The sequence below is a fragment of the Orcinus orca genome, chromosome 8 (assembly GCF_937001465.1).
Source record: "Orcinus orca chromosome 8, mOrcOrc1.1, whole genome shotgun sequence".
NCBI lineage: Eukaryota > Metazoa > Chordata > Mammalia > Artiodactyla > Delphinidae > Orcinus > Orcinus orca.
The window spans coordinates 52392025-52406573 of NC_064566.1; the positions used below are offsets into that span (position 1 = coordinate 52392025).

At 42.1% G+C, this 14549-nt stretch overlaps 1 protein-coding gene across 8 annotated transcripts in view; it reads right to left on the bottom strand.

Moving 5' to 3' along the window:
- Window positions 1-14549, bottom strand: part of XRRA1 (X-ray radiation resistance associated 1) — a 103168-nt gene that overhangs the window by 23207 nt on the left and 65412 nt on the right. For 6 of the 8 annotated variants that reach the window (XM_049713656.1, XM_033405712.2, XM_033405716.2 and 3 more), the window contains 2 exons: window positions 10546-10586; window positions 7552-7677 (listed from right to left, as the gene is read on the bottom strand). The exons of the other annotated variants lie outside the window; for them this stretch is intronic. In XM_049713656.1, the coding sequence (XP_049569613.1) occupies window positions 7552-7677; window positions 10546-10586 (167 nt within the window). The remainder of the gene's footprint in view (window positions 1-7551; window positions 7678-10545; window positions 10587-14549) is intronic. 8 annotated transcript variants of the gene reach the window in all.

Here is a 14549-nt window from a genome sequence, read left to right on the forward strand (position 1 = left end):
AGGCCGAACACTCTTTGACATAAATTATAGCAATATTTTTTTGCATCACTTTCCTAAGGCAAAAGAAATAAGAGCAAAAATAAACAGATGGGACCTAATAAAACTTAAAAGCTTCTGCATAGCAAAGGAAACCACTGACAAAGCAAAAAGGCAATCTGTGGAATGGGGGAAAATATTTGCAAATGATTCAACTAACAAGGGGTTAATATCTAAAACATACAAACAGCTCATACAACTCATTATCAAAAAACCCCAAATAATCCAATTGAAAACTGGGCAGAAGATTTGAACAGATATTTTTCCAAAGACATACAGATGGCCAACAGTCACATGAAATATGCTCAACATCGCTAATAGAGTAATGCAAATCAAAACAATGAGATATCACCTTACATCTGTCAGAATGGCTATCATCAAAAAGTCTACCATGGGACTTCCCTGGTGGCGCAGTGGTTAAGAATCTGCCTGCCAATGCAGGGGACGTAGGTTCAAGCCTGGTCTGGGAAGACCCCACATGCTGCAGAGCAACTAAGCCCGTGCACCGCAACTACTAAGCCTGTGCTCTAGAGCCAGTGAGCCACAACTACCGAAGCCTGCATGCCTAGAGCCCATGCTCTGCAACAAGAGAAGCCACCACTATGAGAAGCCCGTGCACCACAACAAACAGTAGCCCCTGCTCACTGCAACTAGAGAAAGCCTGCGTGCAGCAACGAAGACCCAACACAGCCATAAATAAATAAATAAATAAATAAATAAATAAATAAATAAAAATTTACAAATATTAAAAAAAAGTCTACCAATAACAAATGTTGGAGAAGATGTGGAGAAAAGGGAACCCTCGTATACTATTGGTGGGAATGTAAACTGGTGGTATTACTCAGCTATAAAGAAAATGAAATAATGCCATTTGCAGCAACATGGATAGACCTAGAAAATATTACATTTAGTGAAATAAGTTAGAGAAAGACAAATGCTGTGTGATATCACTTATACTGGAATCTAAAAAATAACAGAAATGAATGTATATACAAAACAGAAACAGACTCACAGAAAACAAACTTGTGGTTACCAAAGAAGAGAGTGAAGCAGGACAAATTAGGGGTATGGGATTAAGAAATATAAACTATTATATATAAAATAGATAAGCAACAAGGATATACTGTATAGCACAGGGAATTATACTCAGTCTTGTAATAACCTATAATGGAATATAACCTGCAAAAATATTGAATCACTATGCTATACACCTGAAACTAACACAATATTGTAAATCAACTATAATTCCATAAAAAACAGAAATATGGAGACTTAAATTTGACAGGACTTGGATTAGATATGGGTGGGGAGGAGGGATGTACAGGAGAGAGAAGTATCAAAGATGACAACCAGGTTTTGGCTCAAGTACCTGAATGGAGTCAATAGCTCAAGTAACTCAGCTATTGACAACGATATGGAATCATGGAAGAACATCCATTTTTGAATTGATAAGATCATTAATTCACTTTGGATATGTGTTTTTGGAGGTGCCTTTTAGACCTCCAAGTAGAAATTCAAGTAGACAGTAGATACACTGGTCTCAGGTATAAAGGATTTATAAGTTTGTGAGGCATTGGTCATGGGCAATGGGTATGTGAAGCCAGCCTCGGGAGAAAACACAGAGTAAGAGGAGAAAAGGGACTCAAAGTAGGCCTTGAAGGACTTTCACATTTGATCATCTAGACCAGAGGTCAGCAAACCTTTTCTGTCAGAGGCCAGATAAATGTTTTAGGCTTTGCAGGCCATACGGTCTCTGTTGCAACTATTCAACTTTGCTGTTGTAGCACAAAAGCAGCTATAGACAATTCATAAGTAAATAAGTTTTCCAACAAAACTTTATTTATGGACTCTGAAATTTGAATTTCACATAATTTTCATGGGTCATGAAGTATTATTCTTCTTTTGATTTTTTCAACCATTTAAAAATGTAAGTATCACTCTTAGCCAAAGAATATACAAAAACCAGGGTCAACAGATATAGCCTGTTGGCCAAAATCTGGGTCCCTGTCTGTTTAATAAGGTTTCATTAGAACACTGACATGCTCATTCACTTATGTATTGCCTTTTGTGCTACAAGGGCAGAGTTGACTAGTTGTGACAGAGTAATATATTTACTATCTGTCTCTTTTACAGAAAAAGTTTTGCTGACTTCTTATCTAAACTGTAGAAAAAGAGGGAAGAAAGATGAATCTACAAAGAAACCTAATATGTGTTGATAAATGACTATATAATGATGGTTGAAGAGGGTGCAGAGTCACTTTTGTGCAAATCAAGTAGTCAAGAAGCAGTCACCACAAAATGGGAGATGGAGAATTTAATTTTGTCAGGATGCAAAATTACATCCATCCAAATCAGGTAGCTAAAAAGTTGAAGAAGGTTACAATTAAAACTGGTGGAGGGACTTCCCTCATGGCGAAGTGGTTAAGAATCCGCCTGCCAATGCAGGGGACATGGGTTCGAGCCCTGGTCCGGGAAGATCCCACATGCCGCGGAGCAGCTAAGCCCGTGCGCCAAAGCCTGTGCGCCACAACTACTGAGCCTGCACTCTAGAGCCCGTGAGCCACAACTACTGAGCCCGCGTGCCACAACTACTGAAACCTACACGCCTAGAGCCCGTGCTCCACAACAAGAGAAGAAGCCACCGCAGTGAAAAGCCCGCGCACCGCAACGAAGAGTAGCCCCCACTCACCGCAACTACCGCACGCAGCAAGGAAGACCCAATGCAGCCAAAAATATAAATAAATAAATTTATTTAAAAAAATACTGGTGGAAAGTTGAAAGATACCCAGGGCACGTGTGCCATATTTTCTGTGAAATTAAGTCCCAGCTGAAAGATATAGGCTTAGGATTCTGGCTGATTATTGTAAGCAGAATTTGACCATCAGGTTAGCTTGTTCCTTATAAGGTGAGTTTAATGCCCCTGGAAATAAATTCAGATTCCAATGACACCTTGAAATTTCTGCCCAATTTTTCATTGGGTTAGGGTGAATATAACTTAATAGTCAAACTTATGAAGTAAGTAAATATTAGTTAAAGGTGGAGTCAAAGTGATTATTTTACTTTTGGCACAAAAATTACTAGATTTCTAAGTGAATATTCTAGATGTATATAAATTCTGTTTGAAGGCATAACTGGTTTTAAAATTTTTAACTTTAATAAATTGAATATTAATTTCAACACAGGTTGCCTGAGTACTCCTTGACATGATCAGAACATCACTCATTCATCTCACAAACATACTGAGCACCTAACATGTATCAGGTGCTATTTGAAAAGATGATGAAATAGTTGTAAGCAAAACAAAGTCACAGCTCGCAAAAGAACCTACATTCTGGCAGTAGACAACTGATCACAGACAAAAAGATATATGTAAGGGGGTAACTCTCATAAAGAAAAATGTTTAAAAACTCAAGTGAAATGTAGAAAACAGGAAAGACTGCTGCTCACCTCCTAACAACAATATAAAAACTGAATAACCTACACCTGCACAACTTTTCTTGAGTGCAACAGAGAGCTAAGGTCTCAGGGCAATCAAGTGGCCTGAAATATAAGGAAAGTAGGGCACCTCCAAGGAGGGATGGGACACGGACCCTGGCTCACCTGTGGCAGAACGTGGGAGGAAAAGATGATGAGTGGCATTTAAGTATTTAAGAAGTCAGCTAAAATTTTTAATGAACTGCTAAAGGCCAAGTGTGGGCTACAGTAGGAGAATAGAACTCCTGAGAGCTGCAGACACAAGGGGAATTCACGCCCACTTGTAGGCAAAAGACTGGACACAGTGAGGGAGACTGGAGAAAGCCTTCCTTGGGGTGTAGGTCTGGAGGAGGAGAGCAGCTGCCACTGTAGGAAAGGCAGGAAGCCCTGCCAACCCTGCTCCCTAGTGAACAAAAGCCTGAAGCTGCTGAGGAAGGTCAACAAACCCTGTTGGGCCCAGGGCCCTGCATCTGGGGAGGGAAAAAATTAAAACCTGCTACTCCTGTGGTAGGGGAGGAATTCAACCTGGCCCATTTCATTAGAAGTCGCCTACTGCTGGGACAGGGGTAGGACCCCTGAGAAGGGTACATCCTTGAGACACAGGAACCCAGGGCCTACTTAAGACAGGGGTTGGGCCCTCCCACTGGTACCCTACCATCAGACTAGCAAGCACTAACTAACAAGTGAAAGCAGTCACTGCTGGGGGAGGAACAAGAGTGTGGAGATAAACCCTCTGAGGTGTAGGAACACAGAAAAGGCTGCAAGATGAGGATAGAGCAGGAATGCTGAGAAAATGCTCCAGCATCCCAGCAAGAACCAACTATATGCTGTCTCAGTGAGATACACTTTAAATACAAAGTTATAAATAGGTTGAAAGTAAAAGGAAAGAACGATACACCATGCAAACAGTAAGCATAAGAGAGCTGTCCATCTATACTAAAATCAGACAAAATAGACATTAAAACAAGGAGTATTATTAGAGGCAAAGGAAGACAAGTCATAATAACAAAAGGATAAACACATCAAATAGATATAAAAATTCTAAATGAAAATGTACCCAAGGGTAGAGCTTCAAAATACATGCAGCAAAAACTGACAGAACTAAAGGGAGAAATAAATCCACAATCATGGCTGGAGATTTTAGCATACTGCTCTCAATAATTAATAGAACACATAAAACAATAGTACATAAAAGATCTGAGTGACACCACCAACCACCTTAACTTAGTTGATATTTATAGAACACTATCCCCCAAAACTGCAGAATATACATTTTTTTCTAAATGCACACAGAGTGTTCACCAAGCTAGAATATAGGATGGACCATAAAATAAGTTTAAATAAATTTCAGAAGAATGAAATCTTACAGATTATGTTATCTGGCCACAATAGAATTAAATTAGAACTCAACAAATGTAAGTTATCTAGAAGATCCCCATATATTTGGAAATAAAACAACTCACTTCTAAACAACCCAAAGTCAAAGAAGAAATCATAAAAAAATATAAATATTTTAATTGAATGAAAATCATGACACAATTTGTAGGATGCAGCTCCAACAGTGCTTAAAGAAGATATTTATAGCTGTACATGCTTATATTAAAAAGAAGAAAGGTCTAAATCAATGATCTAATATTATACTATTTATGAATCTAGAAAAAGAAGAGCCAATTAAGCTCATTGTGAGTAGGACAGAAATAAAGTTATGAGCAGAAATCAATGAAATGGAAAACAGACTACAGAGAAATCCAAAGAAACCAGCACCTAGCTTAGTGTTTTTTTTTTTTTTTAAGTCCATAAAAGGGATAACTTCTAACTACTTTGGATCAATAAAAGACACAACTTACCAGTTTCAAGAATGAAAGGAGGGGGCTTCCCTGGTGGCACAGTGGTTAGGAATCCGCCTGCCAGTGCAGGAGACATGGGTTCGAGCCCTGGTCTGGGAGGATCCCACATGCCATGGAGCAGCTGAGCCCGTGTGCCACAGCTACTGAGCCTGTGCTCTAGAGCCCACAAGCCACAACTACTGAGCCCGTGTGCCGCAGCTACTGAGGCCCGTGTGCCTGGGGCCCGTGCTCTGCAGCAGGAGAGGCCACCACAATGAGAGGCCTGTGCACCACAGTGAAGAGTAGCCCCCATTCGCCCCAACTAGAGAAAAGCCCGCACGCAGCAACGAAAACCCAACACAGCCAAAAATAAATAAATAAATTAAAAAAAAAAAAGAATGAAAGGAGGACCCATAATACATCTATGATCCACTGATTTTCAACAAGGGTGAGCAGACCACTCAATGGGGAAAGAACAGTCTTTCCAATAATAGTGTTGAAGGACTTCCCTGGTGGTGCAGTGGTTAAGAATCTGCCTGCCAATGCAGGGGACACGGGTTTGAGCCCTGGTCCGGGAAGATCACACATGCTGTGGAGCAACTAAGCCCGTGCGCCACAACTACCGAGCCTGCGCTCTAGAGCCCGCGAGCCACAACTACTGAAGCCCGCATGCCTAGAGCCCATGCTCCACAACAAGAGAAGCCACCACAATGAGAAGCCTGCGTGCCAAAACAAAGAGTAGCCCCCGCTAGCTGCCACTAGAGAAAGCCCATGCACAGCAACGAAGATCCAATGCAGCCAAATATAAATAAATAAATTTATTTAAAAAAATAAATGGTTTTGAGAAAACTGCATATCCACATACAAAAGAATGAAGCCGGACCCCTATCTCGCACCATATATAAAGATTAACTCAAAATGGATCAAAGACCTGGGCTTCCCTGGTGGCGCAGTGGTTGGGAGTCTGCCTGCTGATGCAGGGGACGTGGGTTCATGCTCCGGTCCGAGAGGATCCCACATGCCGTGGAGCGGCCGGGCCCGTGAGCCATGGCCACTGGGCCTGTGTGTCTGGAGCCTGTGCTCTGCAGCGGGAAAGGCCACAGCAGTGAGAGGCCCACGTACCGCAAAAAAAAAAAAAAAAAAAAGGATCAAAGACCTAAATGTTACAGCTAAAATTATAACTCTTAGAAGAAAACACCCAGGAAGGTTGGCTGTACTAACCACTTGCCTCAGAAGGAATGTAAGCAGAGTACCTTAAAAGTTGCCTGCATTTCACACCTGAGTAGGGCTCAATTAGTGGGGTTTACTGGAAGTTTTATAGGACATAGCTGTTGGAAAAATATGTTAACATAAACATGTTAAGGGGGGGCTTCCCTGGTGGCACAGTGGTTAAGAATCCGCCTGCCAATGCAGGGGACACGGGTTTGAGCCCTGGTCCAGGAAGATTCCACATGCCGTGGAGCAGCTAAGCCCGCGAGCCACAACTACTGAGCCCATGCGCCACAACTACCAAAGCCCGTGCACCTAGAGCCCATGCTCAACAAGAGAAGTCCACCCACCGCAACGAAGAGTAGCCCCCACTTGCCGCAACTAAAAGAAAGCCCGTGTGCAGCAACGACGACCCAACACAGCCATAAATAAATTAATTAATTAATTAAAAAACAAAAACATGTTAAGGAAACACATGTTAAATCTGTCCCATGGACTTTACATCTGCTGCTCCCTTAGGCTAGAACATTTCTCACTTCACTCTACCCTCAGTCTTCACCTCAATAAACTCACTGATTCCCATCTCAGCTTAAACACCACTCTGCAGAGAACCTTCCCTGATCCCAAATATTAGGTAAGACCCCCTGCCCTGTCACATACTTCATAGCACTGTGAATATCTTCATGACACTGAGCAGTCTTATATTGTGATTATTTGTCCAGTATCAGTCTTCAGATTCAGAGGCTGAATCTTTCTTTGCACACCTGTATCCCCAGTGCCTGGCACAGAGCCTGGCACATGTTAAGTGTTACATCAATATCTGTGACTGAATGGATGGACTCCTGCCTTGGCCTGCATGCCCTCTGCTTCCCCCCACCCTGAGAATTCCTGAGCCTGCATACTGTTGATAAAGGGAACGGGAGGGTTAGCTTTCAGGCCAGAGCAGCTCAAACCCCACCCTCCCGTCTGTGCCCCTGAGGAAAGAGGTAGAGAAGCAGAGAGTCACCTTGTTGTAGGCCAGGCTAAGGTACCTCAGCTCTGGGAAGGGCAGGGCCAGCGTCTGGTTCCTCGCTTTCAGTGACTTCACGGGAAGAATCTCGAATATGGGAGGAAGCGCACATACCTTGGTTGTCTTAGAAGGAAAAGAAAGTCAAAGTCAAAGTGCCCTGGTGATAAGAAGTGGGCCAACAGACCCTTCCTAGGGAGTGTGGTGGATAGAATGACCATTCTAGAGAGGCTGGGTCAAAAGAGACATCCAGGGTCATAAGGGGCGATGTCATCAAGGGCCCAGAGTTCTGGCTCCAAGTTTCCTATGTCACATGGTGAGCTAGTTCTCTGGTACGCAAAGTTCCAGTTTCAAGTTCTCTGAAGCCAAAGTACAATACAGCAGTGCACCACTGCTGAGGCTCTTTGCTCTCACCTCTCACTTTCTGCCCTATAGTGGCTTATCCTGAACTTGCCCCTCTATACGGTTGGGTTAAAATTTCTCCAGAAGGTGAAAGGGCAGGGCTTGCATTGTTAAGGGGACTTTTCCTAGTGAGGAGACAGAGCAGGAGTGACCTGAGCCTTGAACACCTGCTCTGATGGGCTAGTCCACATCCTACAGTGGAGGCTCTTAGTTCCGAGATAAAACGACAGCTAAGTCCTGGACAATTTCCGGCAGGCTGTGGGGCCTGGGTGTGGCCAGTGCATCTGGCTCACTTGCAGCGTCAGTCATGGTCTCTCAGCACACCTCAGCCTGCCTTAGGGTCAACATGTTTGATCAAGTAGAAAGTGGAAGTCGCTGGATTAACCATCTAACCAGGGTAGATGCTGGGCTAATGACTGGGTTCAGATGAACTAGATTCATCTAAGCTCCATTAATTGCTGTGTAATCTCGAGCAAGTCACTTAAATTTCCTTTGCTCATTTAATGACCATTTGTGGAGCACCTACTTTTTTTTTTTTTTACAGCAATTCCTTTTTATTTATTTATTTATTTATTAAGTTTTTGGCCACACCCCATGGCATGTGGGATCTTAGCTCCCTGACCAGGGATCGAACCCACGCCTCCTGTGCTGGAAGGCAGAATCTTAACAACTGGACCGCTGGGGAAGTCCCTGGAGCACCTACTATTGGCCAAGTATTTTTGTCCTCTCCTGGGGTCCAACTTGTACAGCCACAAGTGAGATGGATAAGTCATGGGTGACAGTAAAACAAAAACCAGTGGCGGTGCTTGGGAACTCTCCTCTCAAGGAAATCCGAATGCAATCTCCAAGAGGCTGAGTGGAATGTGGTGGTGGTCTGGTAAGGTATCTCCTCAACTGTGCAATTCCCTACCCGGAGTGAGGCTGTGTGAGCCAAAGTGGGCAAATCAGACTGGAGCACAGAGAAGAAAAAGCCAGACAGGCTTGGGGGTTACCTAGCCCTGTCCAGGGGGCCGGAATGTCCTGATCTGAGGGCATGACTGGCTCTGCCGGGGACAGAAAGGGCCCTGTCTTAGAGTGGGATGTATCTGACAGTGATAGAGAGGCTGCTAAATGTTTCAACCATTCAACTCACTCTCTACATTCTCAGATGCCACACAGTTGGGATCTGAGCACTAAGCAACCTAATTCTGTGGCCACAAGCCCCTCTATCCCTTATGCATGCGCTTGTGTGACCTTGCTGCTCCTCCCATTCAGACGTGGAGTCTGTATCTCTTAATCCCTTGAAACTAGACTGGCTGCTGTATAATAAAGAATTTGTCTGGTCTTTGTCTTGGGTTCTTGGCACTGACCTTCTAAAACCCTTGGAATCTCCTGAGTGATAGGAATGTCTTTGTTATGCATGACCCTTGGATCATACCCGAGTTCACGCTAATGAGATGACTTAGGATGGCAGCTGGCCATACTATAAAGACAACCGTGTGATCAGAGGATTGGAGTTTGAGCCAGCCTGACCTCTGGGGAAGGGAGAGGGGCTAGAAACTGAGTTCAATCATGTGGCCAATGGTTCGATCAATTGTGGCTATGTAATGAAACTCCAATGAAAGCTCTGAACACTGAGACTCAAGTGAGCTTCCTGGTTGGTGAACACATCAGATGTGCTGGGAGGGTGACACACTCTCATTCCACAGTAAGAGGGCAAAGAGGCTCTGTGTTTCGAACCCTCCCAGCCCTCATTATGTGTCTTTTTATTTGGCTCCTCCTGATTTGTATCCTTTATAGTCAAACTGTGATTGTAAGTATAGTGCTCTCCTGAGTTCTATCTATGAGTCGTTCTAGCAAATTATTGAACCCGAGGGGGTCACTGGAACTTTAGAATTTATTGCCAGTAGGTCAAGTAGCCTGGGGACCCCCAAACTTGCAGCTAGTGTCTGAAGTGAGGGCAGTCTTATTGGGGACTGTGCCCTTAACTTGTGGGACGCATGCTAATTCCAGGTAACTAGCATCAGAATTGTACTGCAGGAATATACTGGCCTTATGACTTTCTTTGACCAACAGAAAATGCCATTGTTTGAATTTCAGAGCCTTGCTCTCTTGGAACCCTGATGCCACCATGCTGTAAAGAAGTCCAGGATGAAAAGACAACAAAAGATGCCAAGCCTGTGACACCAAGGATTAGACCCCGGATGGTGGTGTGTTTAGCCAGGATCACTCTAGCTTTGGGGTTTTTTTGTTTTTCTTTTTCACTCTAGCTTTCGGGCAGGGTCTCTTGTTAGGAAGCTATTGGGCTTCATCCTGGTGGCAGCCTCACTTCAATGCCAGCTTGATCACGTGAGGTAGCAACCATTACTACTGAACAGCATCTGAGACCAATGGAAGCTAGTCTGTGGGCAGTGTGAGGTCTGGGACCTGTCTGTTGAGTCCGCTGCTGCATCTCCATAGGCCAGCTTAGTGCCTGGAACATGGTCGGTTCAGTGAATGGGCCTCCTCAGTGTTATATATGTAAATGCCTCTCATGGCTCCATTAACCTATTTTTGTTTATTAAAATTAATGTTTTGACTCAAGGATGCAAATATAAAGTAGGCAGTTCCTACCTCTGAGGTTGAAAATCCAGGATAAGATGAGAACACAACCTCTGAAATAGAAGAGAAACAGAATGAAGGTTGGTGAGAGCACTAACTGACCCCCGGAGAGGCCAGGGTCTGGGTCTACCACCCATTGTATGCAGCAGGGTACCTCCTAGAGGGAGTACTCATTGGCCCTGAGCTTCAGTGCTAACTGGGAAGAGGAACAGCTGTGACATGTGTCAGGTAATAAGCCCTTTGCGCTTAGAAAAAAATTCAAACCCCTTGGCCAGGCTTTTGAGGTCCTGCCTGATCTGGCCCCTGCCTACTTCTCTAATCTTATCTCATGCTACCCTGCCCCTCACTCACTATATTTCAGCCACACTGACCTTCTTCCTGACTTTGCAACATGCAAGCTCTTTCGAGCCTCAGAACTGTTGGGCAGTCAGTATTGGTCAGAAGGCAAACCAACTGTCTTAGAAGAGAAAAATGTATATAAAAGATAGTCTGTCAGAGGATTTGAAAATACTATTGTTATATTAGTATAAATAGAGTGTGTTAAGACAGTGAATTCAGGAGAGATAAGTAACTAAGGAGGAGGCTGCAGAGTGATTTCATTCTTGGGATCATCAGACTAAGATGAGCCAATAAAGAGCTCAGTTCAACCTAATAAGGCAAAGCATCTGCTGGGACTGGATCCTGTGCAGGGACCACTCACCTTTGCCCTGACTAATGGGATCCCTTCCACATGTTAATGATATTAGGCAGAGAAGGTTACATTTAAATGAAATAAGCAATAGTATGGGTGGAACATCACACGGCATAAACAACTCCTATGACAAGGGTCTGAAAGGAATTTGGGAAAGGTTTGTGCAAGGAACAAAGTAGGAGTTAGCTGAGAGATGGGCCGTGGTCACAAGTGTAGGTGCTAAGCAGTGATCTTCTGGGCAGATAGAGAGCCCCCATATCTAGAAAGATGAACTGAGGTGCACTCTATCCAAACTCATGTCCTGGCCCTCCCCAAAATTACAGGAAGCAACTCCAGAAACCAGAACGTGCATTCTAAGTTTCAGACTGGAGACTGTTCAAGAGAAAGATGCACAGTCAAGCACTTCCTAATGTCTGAGGAAAATTAACAATATGAAAGAAAGTTATGAAATATAAAAGAAGAACTAGCATCTGAAACAAACAAAATTTAACCAAAAGAATAAAAACTTTAAATAGAATAATTAGTGTCCTCTAAGGAATTCAAAAGGCTATTTCATTCTAGAACAAAATCAGTCATTATGGAAGAGAAACTTAATAATTTTGTAATTTTAAAGTATGATAATCAAATAAAAGATTTAATAAATGTGTTGTACAGAAGAAAAGACCCACTTAAAGAGCTAATTCATAAAATGGAGAATGGAAAGGGGATAAGAAAGAAAATTTTTCCAAGATGACAGAAACCATCTTGGAAAGAATACAAAGTATCTCACAGGATAAACGAAAAAGAACTGCACGCCCAGATGCATCTTACTCAAATTTCCAAAGGAAAAAATGGAAATCTTAAGAGATTCCAGGGAGCAAAAATAGGTTTCCTACAAAGGGATGGGAATCAAATTAGTGTCAGACTTCTCATTGGCAGCAATGGATTTAGAAGGCAATGGAGTAATATCTTCAAAGTTTTCAGTAAAAATTATTTTAAGGCTAGAGTTCTCTATTCAGCAAACTAGCATTCAAGTATGATAACAAAATAAAGGTAATTTTGGATATTTTATGGGCTAAGAAAAATCTACTCTATGCAAACCCTCTTTGAAAGAATCATTCAAACAGCAAAATGAAAAGAAATACAGAATAGGAAACCATCTTTGTGACTATGAGAAAGGGAGATACTTCTCAAACAAGAACCCAAAGGCATAAACCATAAGATAAAATTGTATAGATCTGGTGTGATGCACTGAACTGTGTCATTCCCTGCCACCCCCCCACCCCCGGCCAATTCATATGTTGAAGTCCTAACCCCTAGTACCACAGAATGTGGTTGTATTTGGAAACAGTGCCTTTAAAGAGGTAATTAAGGTTAATAAGGTCATTAGGATAGCCCTAATTCAATATGAAAGGTCTCCTTGTAAGAAGAGTAGATTAGGACATAGACAATTCAGACAGAGGGAGGACCAAATGAGGATACAGCTAGAAGGTAGCCTTCTATAAGCCAAGAAGAAAGCCCTCAAAAGAAACCAAATCTGACAACACCTTGATCTTGGACTTCTGGACTCCAGAACCATGAGAAAATAAATATCTACTGTTTAAAACAAACAGCCTATGGTATTCTGTTACGGCAGTCTTAGCAAACTAATATATTCAGGTAAATCAAAATTAAGAACTTCTCTTCAAAATGTCATCTCTACCATTACAGATGAAGTAAACAGACAGGTGATGACAGAATAAAAGAAGAAATTGAAAATATTAAAACTATCAAGGGATATGAAATAGCAATTCATAAAAGTTGAAAACCAAATGGCTAAGTAAATGAAGAAATACTTAACATCAAAAATATTTAGAAAAATGGAATTTAAAACAATGAAATATCACTTTATACCTACAAAATAACAAAACTTAGAACAATTAAAAAGTTGGGGAATATCAAGTGCAGGCAAGGTTGTAAGGAAACAGGAACCCTGATGTACTACTGGTGTGAGTGTACACTAGAGCCACCATTCTGAAGAAGCACCAGGTGGCCCTTATTTAAACTACTTATGCATATATTCTGTGATCCAACAAAACCACTCCTAGGTAAATATTCCAGAAAAACTCTGGCACAGAGGTATATGCAAGAAACATACACAAGGTAGGCGACCTAGGTGTCCATTAGCAAGGGAATAGATGAATTAAAGTGTGGTTAGAGCATAGTGTGGAATATTATGCATTAGATAAAAGGAAAGAACTGGATGGGCATACAGCAATAAGAACAATCTTAAAAACAGCGCTGAGTGAAAAAACTTAAGTAACAGAATGAGCTCAACAGCATATTACCATTATATAAACTAAAAACACATTACACACAAAATAATATATACTTTACAAGATACATCCACATATCCAGGAAAATATATCTAGCAAAAAAACCCAGATACTTACATGAAAATAGGAAATGGGGGTAGGGATTAAGAATGAAGGAGAAAAAATAAAATAGGGCAAGAGGAGCTTTATAAAGACTAATGGTTAAAGTGCTAATAACCTGAATTTTATTATTATTATTATTTTTTGTGGTACACGGGCCTCTCACTGTTGTGGCCTCTCCCATTGCGGAGCACAGGCTCCGGATGCGCAGGCTCAGCGGCCATGGTTCACGGGCCCAGCTGCTCTGCAGCATGTGGGATCTTCCCGGACCAGGGCACAAACCCGTGTCCCCTGCATCAGCAGGCGGACTCTCAACCACTGCGCCACCAGGGAATACCCTGAGTTTTATTATTAAATCAACTCTCTGCTCCTAAGTTATACACAGACACACAATAGGGAATGTAAGAAGGAGGAAGATCTGAGATATGAGCAGCTGTGGTGAGTACAGAAGTAAAACTAAGAGTTCAACCTTTCAGTGTAACTGCTGATGTGTAATTAAAAAAAATTAAAACCACTCAAATCATTATTAGTGTTTATTACTTTATGGGAAGTGATGGGGTAGGGTGGAGTAGGTAAACATATATTAAGATTTTTTTCTTATTAAAGAATAACACTTGAATTTGGTTGACTCTAGGTATTGATAGACAAAGGTGAGTTTAAATATGTGGATTAAAAGGTCTAGGGTAACTACTGAAATGGAAATGAGATGTGTAACTTTAAACAACTAGGGAAAAAGTAGAATTAAAAGAAAACTCATTCAGTGCTCACAGGAGGCACAAAAGAAGGAAAAAAACATGGTAAATAGAAAACATATGGAGAAGGAAATCAAGATGGTGGAGCAGAGGGACATGGAGCTCACCTGCTCCCACAACAGTTCTCACAGAATACCTACTAAAAGCTGGCAGAAGATCTCATACAACCAAAGCTGCAAG